The following is an 18437-nucleotide window of genomic DNA, read 5'->3' as shown; positions in this document are numbered from 1 at the left end:
ACCTCTGCCTAGATTTCAGAAGATGTATGGAAACACCTGGATGTGCAGGCGAAAGTTTGCTGCAGGGGTGGGGCCCTCATGGAGAACCTCTGCTAGGGCAGTGTGCAGGGGAAATGTGGGGTTGAAGCTTCCACACACAGTCCCTACTGGGGCACTGCCTAGTGGAGCTATGAGAAGAGGGCCACCCTCCTCCAGAACCCAGAATAGTAGATCCACTGACAGCTTGCGCTGTGTGTGGAAAAGCTGCAGACACTCAATGCCAGTCCATAAAAGCAGCCAGGAGGGAGGTTGTACCCTGCGAAGCCACAGGGGTACAGCTGCCTAAGACCATGGGAACCAACCTCTTGCATCAGCGTGACCAGAGTCAAAGGAGATCATTTTGGAGCTTTAAAATTTTACTGCACTGCTTGATTTCAGATTTGCATTGGTCCTGTAAGCCCTTTGTTTTGGCCAGTTTATCCCATGTGGAGTGGCTGTATTTACCAAATACCTGTACCCCCATTGTATCTCAGAAGTAACTAGTGTGCTTTTGATTTTACAGGCTCATAGGCAGAAAGGACTTGCCTTGTCTCAGAAGAGACTTTGGACTGTGGACTTTTTGGTTAATTCTGAAATGAGTTAAGACTTTGGAGGACTGTTGGGAAGGCATGATTGGTTTTGAAATGTGAGGACATGAGATTTGGAGGGGCCAGAGGTGGAATGATATGGTTTGGCTGTGTCCCCCTGCAAATCTCAACTTGAATTGTATCTCCCAGAATTCCCATGTGTTGTGGGAGGGACCCAGGGTGGGTAATTGAATCATGCGGGCTGTTCTTTCCCATGCTATTCTCATGATAGTGAATAAGTCTCATGAGATCTGATGGGTTTATCAGGGGTTTCTGCTTTTGCTTCTTCCTCTTTCTCTCTTGACCTCTTGCCACTGCCATGTAAGAAGTGCCTCCCTCCATGATTCTGAGGCCTCCCCAACCATGTGGAACTGTAAGTCTAATTAAACTTCTTTTTCTTCCCAGTCTGAGGTATGTCTTTATCAGCAGTGTGAAAATGGACTAATACAATAGTCTTGGCAGAAGCATTGCATCCAGGATAGGAAAACCCATATCCTGAGTAAGTGTCTGTTCCAGTGAGGACAAACCTCTGCCCTTTCCATGATGGAAGAGGTCCAAAATAATCAACCTGCCATCATGTAGCTGGTTTATCACCCCCAGGAATGGTGCCGTATTTAGGGCTCAGTGTTGGTCTCTGCTGCTGGCAAATTGGGAACTCAGCAGTGGCTGTAGCCAGGTCAGTCTTGGTGAGTGGAAGTCCATGTTGCTAAGACCATGTGTAACCTCTGTCCCTGCCACCATGGCCACTTTGTTCATGGGCCCATTGAGCAATGACAGGGGTGGCTGGGGAAAGAGGCTGAGTGGTGTCCACAGAATGGGTCATCCTGTCCACTCCACTGCTGAGGTCACCCGCTGGTGAACGCTCACATGGGATACAAATATCTTCACAGTTTTTGACCACTCAGAGAGGTCCATCCGCATACCTCTTCCCCAGATTTCTTTGTCACCAATTTTCCAATCATGCTTCTTCCAAGTCCCTGACCATCCAACCAAACCATTGGCTACAGCCCGTGAATCAGTATATAATTGCACATCTGGCCATTTCTCCTTGCATGCAAAATGTACAACCAGGTGCACTACTCGAAGTGCCCACTGGGAAGATTTCCCTTCACTGCTGTCCTTCAGGGATGTCCTAGAGAGGGGCTGTAGTGCTGCAGCTGTCCACTTTTGGGTGGTGCCTGCGTATTATGCAGACCCATCTGTGAACCAGGCCCGAGTCTTCTCTTTGTCTGTCAACTGATCATAGGGAGCTCCCCACGAGCCCATTGGTGTAGACTGGGGAAGAGAAGGCAGGGTGGCAGGAGTGGAGACCATGAGCATTTGAGCCACTTTCTCATGTAACTTACTTGTGCTTTTAGGACCTGCTTGAGCCAGATCACATATATACCACTTCCATTTGATGATGGAATGCTGCTGTGCATGACCCACTTTATGGTTAGATGGGTCAGAAGGCACCCAGTTCATTGTAGGCAGTTCAGGTGCCATGGTGACTTAATGACCCATAGTCAAACGTTCAGTTTCCATCAAAGTCCTGTAACAGGCCAAGAGGTGTCTCTCAAAAGGAGAGCAGTTATCTGCAGATGGCAGGGCCTTGCTCCAATATCCTAGAGGCCTGCGCTGTGATTCACCTGCCAAAGGCTCCAAACAGCATCCCTATCTGTGACTGACACTTCAAGCACCGTTGGATCTGCTGGGTCATGTGACCCAAGTGACAGAGCAGCTTGCACGGTAGCCTGGACCTGTTGCAGAGCCTTCTCCTATTCTGGACCCCACTCAAAACTGGCAGCCATTCATGTCACTTGATAAACGGGCCGGAGTAACACATCCAAATGAGGAATGTGTTGCCTCCAAAATCCAAATAGGCCCACTATATGTTGTGCCTCTTTCTTGGTTGTAAAAGGGGCTAAATGCAGCAGCTAATCCTTCACCTTAGAAGGAATATCTTGACAGGCCCCACACCACTGGACCCCTAGAAATTTTACTGGGTAGAAGGTCCCTGAATTTTAGTCAGATTTATTTCCCATCCCGTGGCATGCAAATGTCTCACCCATAAGTCTGGTGTGTTTGCTACTTCTTGCTCGCTGGATCCAGTCAGCATAATGTCGTCAATGTAATGGACCAGTGTGATATCTTGTGGAAGTGAAAAGTGATCAAGGTCTCTCCAAATAAGATTATGACACAAAGCTGGAGAGTTGATATACCCCTGAGGTAGGACAGTAAAAGTATATTAATGGCCTTGCTAGCTGAAGGGAAATTGCTTCTGGTGGGCCTTATGGACAGGAATGGAGGAAAAGGCATTTGCCAAGTCAGTGGCTGCATACCATGTACCAGGAGATGTGTTAATTTGCTCAAGCAATGAAACCACATCTGGTACAGAAGCTGCAAATGAAGTTACCACTTGGTTAAGCTTACAGTAATCCACTGCCATTCTCCAAGATCCATCTGTCTTCTGCACAGACCAAATGGGAGAGTTGAAGAGGGATGTGGTGGGAATCACTACCCCTGTGTCTTTCAAGTCCTTGATGGTGGCACTAATCTCTGCAGACCCTCCAGGGATGCGATATTGTTTCTGATTTACTATTTTTCTAGGTAGAGGCAGCTCTAATGGCTTCCATTTGACCTTTCCCACCATAGTTGCCCTCACCCTACCAGTCAGGGAGCCAATGTGGGGGGTCTGCCAGCTGCTAAGTATGTCTATGCTAATTATGCATTCTGGCACTGGGGAAATGACCACAGGATTAGTCTGGGGACCCACTGGACCCACTGTAAGTCAGACCTGACCTGAAACTCCATTAATTATCTGACCTCCGTAAGTCCTTACTTTAACTTGAGGATCACAATGACGTTTTGGGTCCCCTGGAATCAACGTCAGCTCAGAGCCAATGACTAGTAGTCCCCAAAATATCTGATCATATCCCTTTCCCCAGTGCACAGTTACCCTGATAAAAGGCTGGAGGTCTCCTTGGGGAAGGATGGGAGAAAGATTAACAGCATAAATTGTCAGTAGTATAGCGGGGTCCTTCCTCAAGGGGACACAACCTCCCCTTCAATCAAGGGGTTCTGGGTCTGTAAACTGGCTCAAGTCCGGAAATTGATTGATGGGCCATGATTCTCTGTTTTTATAATTCAAATTAGTCTTTTGTCCATTTGACCTAGAATTTTTCTGCTTATATAAATTAAGTAGGAATGCAGTAGGCTTCCTATAAATTTCACTTCCAGGAACACTGTGATTAATAAGTCAATGCCAGAGCTCTACATAAGTCAGACTATTCTGATTGCTGCTTTGCCTCTGCTGTCCATTACGGTAGCTACACCCACCTTGCCTTTGATGGTTGAGTGCTGCCACTTGGCCCCTGCCACTTCAGGATCCAATTATTCCCATTGTATTTAAATTTTGTAGTTGAGTGACTGTGGTTCCCACTGTTAGATCTGACATACAGAGAAGAGCGATTACAGGGCCCTTCAAAGATGCAGGTGCCGCCCTCACAAATCTATTTTACAAGGCATTGGTCAAGGGTATATCTTCTGGACTTCCCAACTGGGATGAGTAGGTCTAAAGTGACTAATCCACTCCACCATCCCAATCTCCCTAACCCTTTGGATCTCTTCCTCTACGTTAAACCAAGGGAGATCAGGCATTTTCAGCTCGCCACAGTGGGCCATGTTTTAATCCATATTTCAGCTAACCAAGCAAATAAACTATTAGAACCCCTTTTAACTCCCTGGGCTGCAACATTAAATGCAGAGTCCCTACTTAATGAGCCCAAATCAATAAATTCAGCCTGATCCAACTCCATGTTCCTTCCACCATTATCCCATATCCTTAATATCCATTCCCATGCCTGTTATCCAGATTTCTGTTTATATAAATTAGAAAACTCAATCAGTTCTTTTTGAAGGTAGTGCACCTTCTCATGGGTCATACTGTCAACCTCACCTCTAAGGGCCCACTGGGGTTTAGTCTATTTATAGGTCCAGAAGCAAACAGGGGTGTTGGGGGTGGCTCCTGAGGAGAATCAACATTATTTTGCCTGGCAACTGCCTCAGGGGAGGCCATTACTGTTGCCTTTCATTCTTTTGCAATCAATGCCCTCACTTTAACAGTAGATACCTGGCGAGGCTGTGAATGCACCTTTCACTGCAGGTCAGCCACTCGCATGATAAGAGCTTGTGTCTGTTTTTCCAGAATTTCAGCTCTTTCTCTACAGGAGATAAGACTGTCACTCAGGGCAATCTTAGCAGAATTGATGCTCAGAATCTGCTTTTGAAGTTGGGAGTTAGAATCCCTGAGTTCATCATTTTCTTTCATCACTTTGTCCACTGAACTTAGGAGCAACCAACCAGCTTCATTATGTTCCTTGGTTCCCTGCATATGGTCAAAGGTATTATGTATAGAGTCGCTAAACTCCTTACCTCTCATGAGCAGTGAATCAGGAGTGTCAAATGCATTTAGTTTGCATAACCCTCTAAACAGTTCATGCCAAGGACTATCAGTGTTCTCCATGCTATTAGAAGTAGAGTCCTTAGCATTTTGGGGTCTAATCATATTAAGCAGCCAACTCCAGAAACCCCAAAACCAATGAAAGAACTCCATCCTTAATGTTCTGTTCCTCTAGAACCACTCCTGGTAGAAAATCTATATTAGTGTTCTCTAGAGGGACAGAACTAATAGGATATATATATCTCCTATTTTATATCCATATGTATATATAATATGAGTTTATTAAGTATTAACTCACATGATCACAGGCTCCCATGAGCTGAGGAGCAAGGAAAGCCAGTCTGAGTCCCAAAACTGAAGAACTTGGAGTCCGATGTTTGAGGGCAGGAAGGGTCCAGCACAGGAGAAAGATGTAGGCCAGTATAGTCTTTTCATGTTTTTCTGTCTGCTTTATATTGTAGCCGCACTGGCAGCTGATTACATGGTGCCCACCCAGATTAACGGTGGGTCTGCCTTTCCCAGCCCACTGACTCAAATGTTAATCTCCTTTGGCAACACCCTCACAGACACACCCAGGATTAATACTTTGCATCCTGCAATCCAATCAAGTTGACACTCAGTATTAACCATCACACCTCCCATAGTTCATGTTTTTCTCTTCTCAGTATTCATCTTCCACAACTTCCTGCATCCTTCCAAGCCTTCTTTACTGCACCTCCATCTTCTGATAGTTGTTGGAAGGTGCTGTTGACCTACTCAACTGCTCTCCTTCTGTTTCTCCCTCATGAGCCACATTTTCCTTGATTTCTCTTCCTTCTTCCACATTTTAGATGTTGTCAGCTTCCAAGTTCCTTTGGCTTTTGCACTCTCTGTTTTCTCTATATAGATGACTTGCAGCCATCTATTTTTGCTCCTGTTTCTCTCACCAATTGCAGCCCTGCATTTCCAATTGCTGGATGGATACCACCACTTAGATGTTCACCAGAACCTCAAAATAGCATGTCCACTTCTCTCCTCTCTCTCTCTCCTGCTCTTCTTCCTGTTAATGTGACCACTATTTTCTCTATCTTTGCTCATGCTGTTTCTTTTTCCTGAATGTCCTGCCTGTGTTTTTCCCCAATCTCAGTGATGCCTATCCCCAGATCAAACATCACTGTCCTCCAGATTTTTCCTTAAAGCCCTTTCCTTGGAACTCTTATCAAACTGAATCTCTTTCTTGCTTGTTTTCTATACCCATGGCTTAGACTCCTAAGGCAGTGAGTCCTTGAGATGTTTTTGAGTCATCTTCTATGCCCCAGTGCACCTCACTGCCTGTCTTACACATTCTACTCAGTTGATTTGATTGAGTGGATTAATTTAAAAATGCCCAGCCTGCTAGTCCTACAGCAGTTTCTGGTCAGTTTCTGACTATGTGTGTTCATGGACAAATAACCTCTCTGCATCTCAGCTTACTTTTATGTAAAATGGGGATAATAATATCTATCTTGCAGAGTGTTTGTAAAGATGAAATAAGCAGCTGTTAGCTTGTTTTGTAAACTGGAAAGTCCTAAAAACAAAGGTTTATTTTGGGGGACAATCCCCAGGTTATTGGAAGGCCACTAGAGACTAGAGGCCCTCTGCTTTAACACTGATGTTTTTTATTGTGTGTGTGAGAATCTGAGGGTTTTTTGGTGATGTCTCAAAGTCAAATGTCAGGATTTTGTTGTTGTTTTTGAGTTGTATTTATAATTTTGTCTTTCCTTTTTGACATTCAAAAAACATTTAATGAGCACCTGCTATGTGTCAAATGATGTTAGAGAAATGGAGGGATGCCAAGCTGAATTTAGCATAATTTCTACCCTTGAGGGGCTCTTAGTTTAGCCATGCAGACAGACATGGAAACAGATTGTGATGAGGCAATGTGGTAGGTGCTATAATAGAGATACATACAGAGTGCAGTTGGAACACAGGGGAGGAGGCAATTAATGTCCATGTGTATGTCTCTATATGTCTAAGTATCAATGTAAATCATTGCTCCCAGGAAAATTATGTATGTCAGGAGTGATCATCTCCAATTACAGATGGGCACAAAGAGGATATGTGACTTGCCCAGGGTTACATCTTGAGTCAGAATTGAGTCTAGAACTTGGGTACTCTTGCTCTAATCCTATTTCCAATACCTTTGGGATGCTACAGACTAGGAGTGGAGTTAGGCTGAGTCTTTAGAGTCTGTTAACTTCACAGTAGCCACTGAGGACTTACTAGCTTTGTAACAAGGGACATGTGACTGAACTCTACTTCTCAGCAGAGGAGAACCCAAAGGCCAGATTTCCGGTGGGTTGACTTCTGCCTATGAAGACCAAGTGCCCTCTAAGCTCTTTGGTGAACTTACCAATCGTATTTAGAAGATAAAAAAAAAATGAGGAATGTGATAACTCCATGAGGCCCCAAGATAATATGGAGGCCTGAGTCACAGGGTAAATTTAGATTTTATTGCCTTTCTTTCTGGCTTATAAGGGGTGGAAGGGAAGCATGAGTGACTAGAATCAGCTTATATTCCTCCATAAGATTGTTTCCTCATTAAAAAAAAAAAATGAGAGAAAGGGAGAACAGGACTGGATTTGGAATCATAGGTGTTTTCATTGATCCTTCACCCTCGGGATTATCTTTTGTATGGTCATTTCTTTTGCAACCAACTTACAAAGCTAATTCCCTTTTCCATTGTATCCAATTTAAATATTAGAAAATAGAAAAGATACTAAAGATAGTAATAACTTGGAAACACTCCTGTTTATCTAGTAATGTCTCTTTTTTTCTTTGTAGACAATATGTTTTTATTGAATGCCTACTTTTACAAAGCTTTAACCTATATACAAGTAGTATGTAGTGATATATTTATATTCTTGCCTTGTTCCACAAAATTTCTGGGGTGGCTTACAAGAAAAACAATAAGACAACATAGTATAAAAATAAGTTGAAAAATAAGAACCAGAGAAAATAAATTAAAACAGAATGTCAAAACTAGGAGGAAGAAAATAGAACACGTATTCAAACCATAATGTCTTCTAGTTTCTACAGTTGAACTGCAAATTTAACCTTGAACCAAAGTGAAAGGGGGAATATGGTCAGGGGTGTAGCTCTTGCTGCCTACAACAATATCTTTCTGTACAGAAATCTTTCTAAAATCTATCACACAATTTCCTGCTTGCTTATGTAGAACATGTCTACATATATTCTCCACATAAAGGCATATGAAAAATTTTCTGGATTATTCAAGATCATCATTAAGAACATAATGATTTTCATGTTCTCTCAAGAATTATCAAAGCATTATTAGGATTGTTTGCCCCACACTGCTCTGATTTCTTGAATTCTTGACTCTGGTAACCTCCCTCCCCAAGTTTTGCTATCTCAGTTTTGCTTTGCGGTGTGGGAGACAGAAAAACAAGCTCATTAGAATTTTGGGTAAAGAGAGTGTAAAATGCATGGCAGGAGGTCTGAAGGATTCTGCTGTGGAAAAGGGACATCACATTAGAAAGAAGGTTTTGTGAGATCTATTTTAGCTGCTCATTTATTTTTTTCTTGTTTCTGAGTTTTCTGTTGTGAGAACTGAGATAACCAGAGAAGAGGCCTCTGATAAATGAGGTGTTACTGTCACCAGAGTAATGAGGACTCCTTGCATGCTTGCAAGGAGTGTTAAAGTGTTTCAAAACACTTTAACACTCATTATCTCATTTGATCCTTTAAACTGCCAGCAAAGTAGCTTCAGCAGATGTTAATTAACTTCACAACAGAGAGATTAACTGGCATACACATAGCTAGAACTTTGGAGTTGGGTTTAGAACTTAGGTTTCTTGGCTCTTTGTCATTGCTTTTTAACTCATTTAATTAGAAAATGGATAAAGTTATTGGAAAAAGTTTCCCAAAAGAGGTGGAAGCTGAGCCCTTCGCAGTATAACATCCATTCACTCATTCAACGTGTATTTACTGAGCACTTACTATGTGACATTCATGTTCTGGACCTGGGGAATGGAGTAGTGAATCCAACAGACACAAATTCCTGCCCTTAAGGAGCTTACTTTCTAGTTATGGAAGACAGAAAATAAACCAAGAAGTAAATACAATGGATAGGATGTTGTGTAGGGATAAGGGTCAGGAGAAAGAATAAAGCAAATAAAGGAGATGAAAATGAAGTGGGAGTGGGAAGGTATTTTAAATAGAGTAGTTGGAGAAGGTCTTCCTGATGTAATATTTGAGGAAAACAGGGAGCAAGCCACATGGCTGTGAGAAGACAAATACATGCAAGGAAAGCAAATAACACAGAAGACATGGTGGTGGCAATTCCAGATAACCAGTTAGGGTCCCAATAGGAACAAATAGCACACCCCAATTAGGGTAATTCAAGGTGGGCATATGTGGAGAGAAACCATTTACAAATGGATAGGCAAGGAGTTGGGGAATGCCAGGGATGGCGTTGTAACCTGGAATTAACAATAGCAGAGCTCTTATCATCCCTAGACCCACGGAAGGATAGAGAGGTCACTGCAACGTGGAATCGGGTAGAGGAGGTGGCCTTGAGCAGGTGACTATTTAGGCAGAAGGCCAGGGGTCTCAATACTGCTGATGGCAGTAGGAAGCCAGAGAGCACAGCAGCCTGCTCATGTCAGATAGAGGACAGTAGAGAGTATATCTGGAAGGGGAAGATGGAAGATAGGCACACACCTGGCAAGGCTGGAGAAGTGGATGCCAGTTCCAGCTCTGGGATGAACAAGTTGTAAAACTTCGGTCAAGCCATGTTCCCTGTCTGGGCCAGTTTCTCCCCTCATAAAACAAATGGGGCCCGTCAGTGCTCTCTAAGCTTCTTTCTGACTGTAACATTTCCCAGACTCTGTGATTCAAAGGAGCCACATGATCTGTACCTATGAGCCAACGAGGCCCAGGGAGGGGACTGGCTTTCCTGAAAGTTCACAGAGAGCAGGTACCAGGGGTGTGGCCAGGACATGGGGTTGCGTGATGTCCGCAGGCCTCAGAGAGCTTGAGAGGAGACAATTATAGTGAAAGGGAAGATGAGAATAAGGAGCATCCAGAGCAGTTGGTGAGGATGGTTGGAAGAAGTTTGTACTCCTATAGCAATTATTTGCATGTGATTATGGGTGACGGTGCTCAGGTGTGGTTGCATGCAGTTGGCATCAGAATCACCTGGCATGCTTGCTAAAACCCTGGCTGTCCAGGTCCCATGCCACATTTGCTGAATCAGAATCTGCAGGGGCAAGGTCCCAAGATCTGCATATTTAATAATCTACCCAGGTGATTTTTAGGAACTCTAGAGTGAACAAAAGAAAAAGATAAAAATAAAGATAGGGTGCACGTCGTAGGCTTCATGACCTACTTACACTTGGGAATATGAAGTGTATTGCAAAGTACTCTGCCTCCTGCCTCCTGGAGATTTGACCACTGGGGTTCTGACCCCCCCAAAGATAAACAAGTCTATCTGTGAAGGGCCTAATTTTTATTTTTCTAATATTGTATGAACGTTTGGCATTCAGTCCCTTTTAATGCCCTAGCCATCAGCTAGGTCTCTGGAACTTCTTTTCTTTTCCTTCCCTCCTCCCTTCCTTTTTTCCTTCCTTCCTTCATTCCTTCCTTCCTCTCTTTCATTTTCCTTCCTTCCTTCCTCTTTCTTTCTTTGTTTCTTCTCTTTCTTTTTTTCTTTCTCTCTCTTTCTTTCTTGCTTGTTTGCTTGCCCTTCCTTCCTTCCTTCCTCCCTTCCTCTCTTCCTTCCTTCTTTCCTTCCTTCCTTTTCCTTCCTTCCTTCCTTTTTTCCCTTTCTTTCTCTTTCTTTCTTTCTTTTTCTTTCTTTCGCTTGCCTGCCTTCCCTCCCCCCTCCCTTCCTCCCTTCCCTCTTCCCTCCCCCCTCCTTCCTTCCTTCTTCTTCTTTTCTTTTCTTTCTTTCTCTCTGTCTCTTTCTTTCTCTTGCCTGCCTGCCTTCCTTCTCTTCCTCCCTTCCTCCTTCCCTTCCTTCCTCCGTTCTTTTTCTTCTTCCTCTCTTTCATTCTTTCTTTGTTTTGTTTTCTTTTCTTTTTTCTTTCGCTTGCCTGCCTGCCCTCCCTCCCTCCCTTCCTCCTTCCCTCCCTCCCTCTCTTCCTTCCTTCCTCCCCCTTCCTTCCTTCCTGTCTTTCTTTTGCTTGCCTGCCTGCCCTCCCTCCCTCCTTCCTTCCCTCCCTCCCTCTCTCCTTCCCTCCTTTCTTTCTTTTTCTTTCTCTCTCCTTCTTCCTTCCTCCCTCCTTCCCTCCCTCCCTCCCTTCCTTCCTTCCTTCCTTCCTTCCCCTGCCCTGTGTTTCCCTCCCTTCTCCTTCTCTCCTTTCCCCTCTCTTCCCCTTCCCCTTCCCTCTTCCCTTCCCTTTCCTTCCCTTTTCTTCCCTCCCTTCCCCTTCTTTCTCCTGCTCTGCCCTGCCTCCCCTCCACTCCCCTGCCCTGCCCTGCACTATTTTCCCTGCCCTTCCCTGGCCTCCCCTCCCCTCCCCTCCCATCCCTTCCTCTCCCCTCTTCTCCCCTCCCCTCCCTTACCCTTCCCTTCCCTTTCTCTCTTTTGGGGGTAGTGTTTAAAATTAGTATAAAATGACAAAGCAGGAGGAGTTGACCTTGAAAAAGTGTGGTTGGACTAATGATCAAACTTTTTAGAATTCTTTCATAACCTCAAGAGCAACAACTCAACCTTTCCCTCTTATTTTCTCTCTTATTTACCCCTGGAAGTGGGAGATTATGGATTAATGCCCACCACATTCAGAGACTGAAAATATTTGTGAATTTGGGTACTGCATTGTGGTGGAAGTGTGTGAGTGATCATGATGCCTCCTTAATCAATATCATCTTTCCTAAGGTCAGTTGTCAGGGCCCTGGGAGTTGACTTTACTATTGAATAACTTTTTGTGCACTTTGCCTTGGAAAGAAACTCAAGCCTCATTGACCAATCAGAGGAGGGTAAATACCTTTCTCGCTCCTTCATATGAAAGTTATTGTTGCTTTTTTATGGACAGAAAATTACAGGTTGATGGAACTATATTTTCATGGACATTTTGGTGTCAGAGCCTTTAAACGGAATGTATGCTTTGGGCACCTCCCCTCCCCACTCAGGAGACGATGTCTTAATTATTTTGACCAAAGCCAGACCGTGTTGTGTGTTGTAAACATCTGGTTTATCATTCATCCAGCTGAACTGGTTTACATTTTCTTAGAAGAAAAGGCTTGGGATTAAAGGCATTTAAGTAATTAAGCACACGTCAAGACAATTTGGTGATGGGTAAATATAGTCTCTGTTGAATGCACCGTCTGGGAGCTCTGGTTTAGATTTATGTCCGGCTGGAGTGCAGGGATGAAAGCACAATGCCGGGCGGACTGGGCCTTGTTCTGGGGAGAATCAAAACCAAATGGGTTTTCAGGAGTATGGCACCATTCCTCTAAGTACCTGTCCCAGTGGATAAAAGTTTCCTTTGAGTTTGGCCTGGAGGGAATAGCACTGCAGTCCCTGTCACCCAGCAGCACTTGTAGATTTAATGAGACTCTCTTTGGGAGGTAGACCATAAACTTTTGTGCTTTGGTTGTTCCTTTGTGTCCAGGAAACCAGATATGTCTATGAAGCTCAATGCTAGGTCTCAGGCTTTGTATGACGAGTATGTATTTTCAGGTACCAGTGCCGGGGCCTAAGCCTGCCCTGGTCATGTTTCTTGGCTCTGCCCCTGTGGATGTGGGACAGTGTTGCTAGGCCTGGTTGTGTCAGGCTGCACAGATGTGTGGTCCATGCTGGGCAGGGAGGAAACGAGTCTTTTCCTTTGGAGGTTTTTAGTTCTAAGCACTAGGCATGAAGTACCTGGTGATTTGAAGGAGACATGGGCACGTTGACTTCGAGGATCAGTAAGGGGCTCCTCAGCGGCTATACTTCGAGCTGAGACGTTGTTCCTCTTAAGGGAGACAGGGAAAGGAAAATGTCCTCAGCACTTTCTTCTTCTCACTGTTCCCCATCCTGAAAGTAACAGGACAAAAGGTTGGGTCTCTCTGTCTCTCCCTGGGTGGAGAGCTGAGGGGAAAGAATATAGATGCAATCCTGAAGAAGAAAGCTTTGCCATTATGGCCAGATGGATGGCGCATGATGGAACCAATTAGCCCATTTTTTGCTAAAAAGAAAGAAAAAAATCAGAATTTCAATTTTCAAAGCAGGGACTCTTTTTTAAAAACGTTTGATTATTTTCTTCTTGTTTTAAACTGATTTCCATGCTTGTTTGGGGGTAGAATCTTGGTTTCTGAAGTCTGTGGGTGAACCGGGAGGCCAAAGCAATCCCTGTTGTTGGGTAAAGTTGTGGATGGATGCTTACTTTTCAACATGCCTCTCCTGCCCCATTCCTCCTCCTCTAATGTACTTTCTCCTCCCTTCCCCTAGCAGCCACTGATTGGGATTGCCCACAGGATACCACCTGAAAAGTAGGGAGTACGCAGCTAGAGGGAACAGAGAAACATCCAGTTGTGGCATTTTTGGGGGCTCTGGTTATCTGAGTCAGGACAGCTCTGGTTTTATAACTTGAATCTTTGATCCAAAGCAAAGGACCTTTTACCTTGACTTTCTGTCTTAGGAGACAGAACAATCAGCTGGAGTGTAAAAGTTTCTTCATGAGCATAGGATGCTCAACGAAGCAGTGAGGAAGGCGATGAACAAGAGGAGTACTGAGATAACTGCAGCCATAGGGCCGGTGACTGTTAGGGCTGCCATCTCTTTTGCGTTTCCAGCTGTGAGCTAAGTGCTGTGAGACACCCAGGTGAGAGGAGTGCTCTCTGACTCAGGTCAGGCCTCTGGGGAACACAAAACAATGAGCAAACCTTGTCCTGGAAGTGAAGCAAGCTGCCCACTTCCAGCTGCACTGTGCACAGGAAGCTTTATTTGAAATGGGGGATAGGGCGCATAGCTTTAGTGTCCCAATAGTTTGAGACATTTCTGAGGATCTGGCAGCTGGGACCAGGAGTTCAGGTTGTCGGTCTAATGGTCTAATGCTTCCAGACACTCAGCTACTGTGCAAAGTCAAGCTGAGAATTAGCAGAAGAGCTAAGTAGGTGAAAACACCTGCTGGACTTTTCCACAGAGTTTTGGGACTGTCTTAAGGGTATATACAGCTGCCACAGCAACGGTGGGGTGTGACTGTATGGATTGGGTTGGGTAGATTCTGGGGTGCGGTCTAGCTGGGGCCCTACCTGCCTGTGATGCTTCAACCTCTATCCATGCCTACAGCACTTTGTAGCTTTTAACTACAAACTCCCACAAACTCGCCTCCCGGCTTGGGACTCCTCCCTTTGATTATGGTAGGGTGGCTTCACATTGCTGTGGTTATGGCTCTTGAACTGATTAATGATGCTCGGAGTGAAATTGTAGTCTTGTGAGTCAGACAAATCTGCAGCTTAGTGAACCTCCAGGCACCCTTCCCCCATCTGCACTCCCTCTCCCCACCCTCTGCTCCTCTCACCCCACAAAGTTATTTCTCATGTTTTATGTGCATGCCAAGGAAGAAACTTAAAATCAGTAAAGGACTGGCCCTTTGGTGACGCAGCAGTACCAAAACACTTAGCTTTCAACTCATTGGAAGAGCAGCCACGTCTACTGGGCACCCCCGGCAGCCTGCCGCGGGCCTCTGCTCCCACGTGGGGCCCGGAGAATAGTCTGTGCCATCCAATGTCCTGGAACTGTGGCAAATGGGGGCGAGGTTTGAGGAAGAGGAGGCTGATGGAGGGGAGAGGATTGTCTGAGATCCTCTGCGGGTCTCTGAGCATGTGGGTGGGGCATTGGGTAGGAGCGGGAGGTGGGAAGCCATGAATTTTAATGAGTAAATGTTGTCTAGATTTGTTATCCAACCTCGGCGTTTATTCAGAGCCATGCAAATGCAGATTTCTTAGCATTTGGACATCATACATCTTTCCCTCCAAAACCAATTATCTCCTCATCTCACTACAGTCTACAGTCTCTTTGGAAAGAATGGTTCAGGGCAGAAAGTAAGTGCGAGACAAGGGAAATCATTGTGTACCAGAAATTCCCCCTCTCCTCCCCCTCCATGATTAAATGTGGATCCTCGTATGGCGGGATCCTTGGTACTACGAGTTGGTGAGACATAATCCCTCCCATCTGGAAGCCAGCGACCTAGGACAGACCATCCCGACTCAGACAGAACACACAGACCACTTTATAGTCTCTGAAAAAAACCAAGAATGAAACAAGTAAATAACGACGACTTTATGCTGCGCAGAAGGTTCTCTGTTGTGAGTATAATGGAGTTGGAGGGACAGAGCCATTTGTTCATTTCACATTTGTTTAGTAGGGTCTGCTATGTGCAAGTGGTGTGAGACACTGTTGGAATTAAAACATAAATCCCTTGTATAGTTTTCAAACTTTTTGGTCTCAGGGTAACTTCACACTTTTAAAAATTATTGGGAACACCCAAAGGGTGTTTGCATGGCTATGTCGACCAATGTTTACTGCATGAGAAGTTAAGGATGAGAAATTGTGAAAGTGCAAGAATACACAAACACACATGCCATTAGCCATAGGGGATGATGTCAGCACGTGCCACAACACCCCACTATGTACTTGTGAGAGAAGAGTGAGAAAGCAGTTAGAAACCGTTAGTGCTGTTAGAAAAATAGTTTTGCCTCCAGGGACCCCCTGAAAGCCTCATGAGGACTCCCAGGGCTCTCCCCAGACCACATTTTGAGAACCACCACCCTATTGGTTCTTGCCTACCTCAGGGATATTATGGTCCAGGCGGCGGATCAGTCACAGCGAACACTGCCTTGTGAAACAGCAGGAAGGAGCTCAAAGTGCAGTCGGATGCTCTCACACAGACTTTTATAGATCATGATTAAAATGATCCATATAACCATTCCTATGCGGTCATGGAGCACAGAGGTTCTCACCTGATGGTGGTGGAAGGTTATTGGAATGGAATGACTGGAATCTTTGAAGATAGGAGGAATGTGAACTTTGAGACAGCATATTTGATATTAAAACATAATTTTGTATTTAGGGAATGAAAAAATATTGTTCTTATACTAAGAACCAGAGCTTGACAAAAAGTTCTAGCCTGGATGATATAGAGGAGGCTGCAGTGATTCTCAGCTGGGGGGGGGCATGTGAAAGTTTATTTATCAAAAAACAGGGGTTAAGTTGAGAAACGCATGCCCCAGAGTTACTATTTTCATCTCCCTTTCTTCCATAGGTATTAACTCTCTGATCGCAAACAATATCTATGAGGCTGCCTACCCTCTGCATGACGTAAGTACTATTTTCATCAGCATGCTCTCTGTAGTCTCAAAACGTTGAAAACCACAACTTTTCAGTGGCAGTGAAACGGGTGAATACCTGCAGGGTGAGGCAGGAGTGAGTCATGACATTAAAATACCTTGGCTGACCCTGGACCACTCATTGCTGACAATAATCCCCAGTTTGATTTTTGCCAATCATCTCAAACTGTCTCGCCAATGATTTCCCCAGATGACAAAATAAACTGGGCTTTGTTTGAGCTTTTCTTATACTCCCTAGCTTTATTTTTAGCAAAAGTGTGACTATACAGATGTGGCATGAGGTGATTAAAGGGAGGAGATATTGATGAGGGTGGTGGATGGTGGTGGAAGGAGACTGAAAGGCCTGAGTAATCCCTAACCTGGACTGTCAGACCTTTAGCTGCCTGAAAGTGATATTTTGTATGTGAGAGTTTTGTGCAGATGTGAAATTCCTCCTTAACATGCAGATACATATTAACGAAAGATCATTATTTAAAAAAAATTCTTTTGAAGAAAATCTCTCAGAATTCCTTGTACAATGCTTTGGTTAAGTAAAGAAAACAGAATGACTGTAATGAAAGCTCTCCTTGACTGGAGATAATGTTACGAACATCCCGTGATACAATGCAATGGTATTCTTCAAGACAATTTATGAGAATGTAACTGGTCCTTGAGCTAAATGCTCCATGGCTTCACTATTCATCAGACTGGTCAGGTCTTGGGCACCTGCCATGCAGTAGTGCCATTTGAGACTGCTGAGGTGGGGCTCCCTGACTGCCAGCAGGAATTTTTCAGATGGGAATCTTCTAATTCCTGACATATTTGCAGTGGCGTATGCACTGCTAAGTTCTGCAGTTATAGACAGAGTGAGCATGTCATGGCACAGGTGATTTTCACGTGATGGGCTAAACCATTTAAAGTCTGGAGCTCTGCCATTGCATTGCTATGAGGGGCCATAGGCTGATCTCTGAAGTGTATGAGGGGGCACATCTTCGTGTGAGAAGTTATCCCAGGAAATGTGTCAAGTGTTGATGGCTAAGAAAATGGAATATCAGCCCCTTACCATGCCATGCTTTTGACCTTCCTTAAATGGGAATGAAAAAAAAGCAATGATATTAGAAAATAAAAAAGAAAATCCTTTCTCCTTTGGCACCTGTTTCTGGTAATTTCATTGGCTTTATCCAGCATCCCTTTTTGTCCCACAGGGTGAATACGATAGTCCAGAGGATGATATGAATGACAGGAAGGTAAGCCTGCCTCGTGCAGCATCCTGGACTTTGGGCATGCGAGATTACGGGTGGGTGTGGAAGTGGCTAGAAGTATCTTAGATGTTCTCTTTACCTGCTTATCTACTTTCCAACAATTTTACCAGCTCCCCTGTTTCCCCCACCCAGGTATTTGGAAATGTGAGGGTGGTTGCTACTGCATTTAGTGCCTGGAGAGCCACAATGCCAACTATTCTGAAATATATCCAATGGCCCTCCACACACAGCCCTCACCCCACCCTCCCATGGCAAGAGAGCACCAGTTGAGAAACATTGGCTGTCCAGATTCCTTAACTGAGAGATGCAGAAACGGAGACACAGAAACTTGAGCACCTTGGCCTGGATCACACAGCCACAGGAAACAGAGATGGGGCTCGGAACACCTCTAGCCCTCAAATCCAGGGCTCTTGCTTAAAACATGTGATGATCCATGCCATTATAGCTTTTGGAGGGTCAACTTTAGGTGATTCTTCTTTTCTTTTAGGCAGGCAGGTGGAGTATAGCCACTCCCAAGTTATAGATGAGCAATCTGAGTGTGAGGGAGGCTCAGTTGTGCTTTGTAGTTCAAGAAACTAGGAATTGGAGGTTACAGTTACGGGAAGGAAAATGGCCCCAACCTCTTCACTGGGGATGCACCAACGATCCCCTTATGCCATCCTCCTGCTGGCTTCTCCCCATCTTCAACAACTCTAGTGAGCAGAGGAGGGTGGGCGATGGTGGGAGGGATGAGGAGCTGAAGCTCAAGCAACTTCCCTCCCCCACTCTGTTGTCTGGAAAATCATTCATGCCCCAAGTTGCCTTTTGAGCAGGCTTCTTTTTATCCTGCCTATTAGT

General features: G+C 44.7%; 1 protein-coding gene across 2 annotated transcripts in view; it reads left to right on the top strand.

Annotated features, from left to right (window-relative positions):
• Window positions 1-18437, top strand: part of ANO2 (anoctamin 2) — a 395453-nt gene that overhangs the window by 133996 nt on the left and 243020 nt on the right. For both annotated transcript variants that reach the window (XM_054444248.1, XM_054444249.2), the window contains 2 exons: window positions 16275-16330; window positions 17544-17585. In XM_054444248.1, the coding sequence (XP_054300223.1) occupies window positions 16275-16330; window positions 17544-17585 (98 nt within the window). The remainder of the gene's footprint in view (window positions 1-16274; window positions 16331-17543; window positions 17586-18437) is intronic.

The sequence above is a fragment of the Pongo pygmaeus genome, chromosome 10, assembly GCF_028885625.2.
Source record: "Pongo pygmaeus isolate AG05252 chromosome 10, NHGRI_mPonPyg2-v2.0_pri, whole genome shotgun sequence".
NCBI classification, from domain to species: domain Eukaryota; kingdom Metazoa; phylum Chordata; class Mammalia; order Primates; family Hominidae; genus Pongo; species Pongo pygmaeus.
The sequence above is the reverse complement of the archived record's forward strand: the minus strand, read 5'-3'. Positions and strand labels throughout refer to the sequence as shown.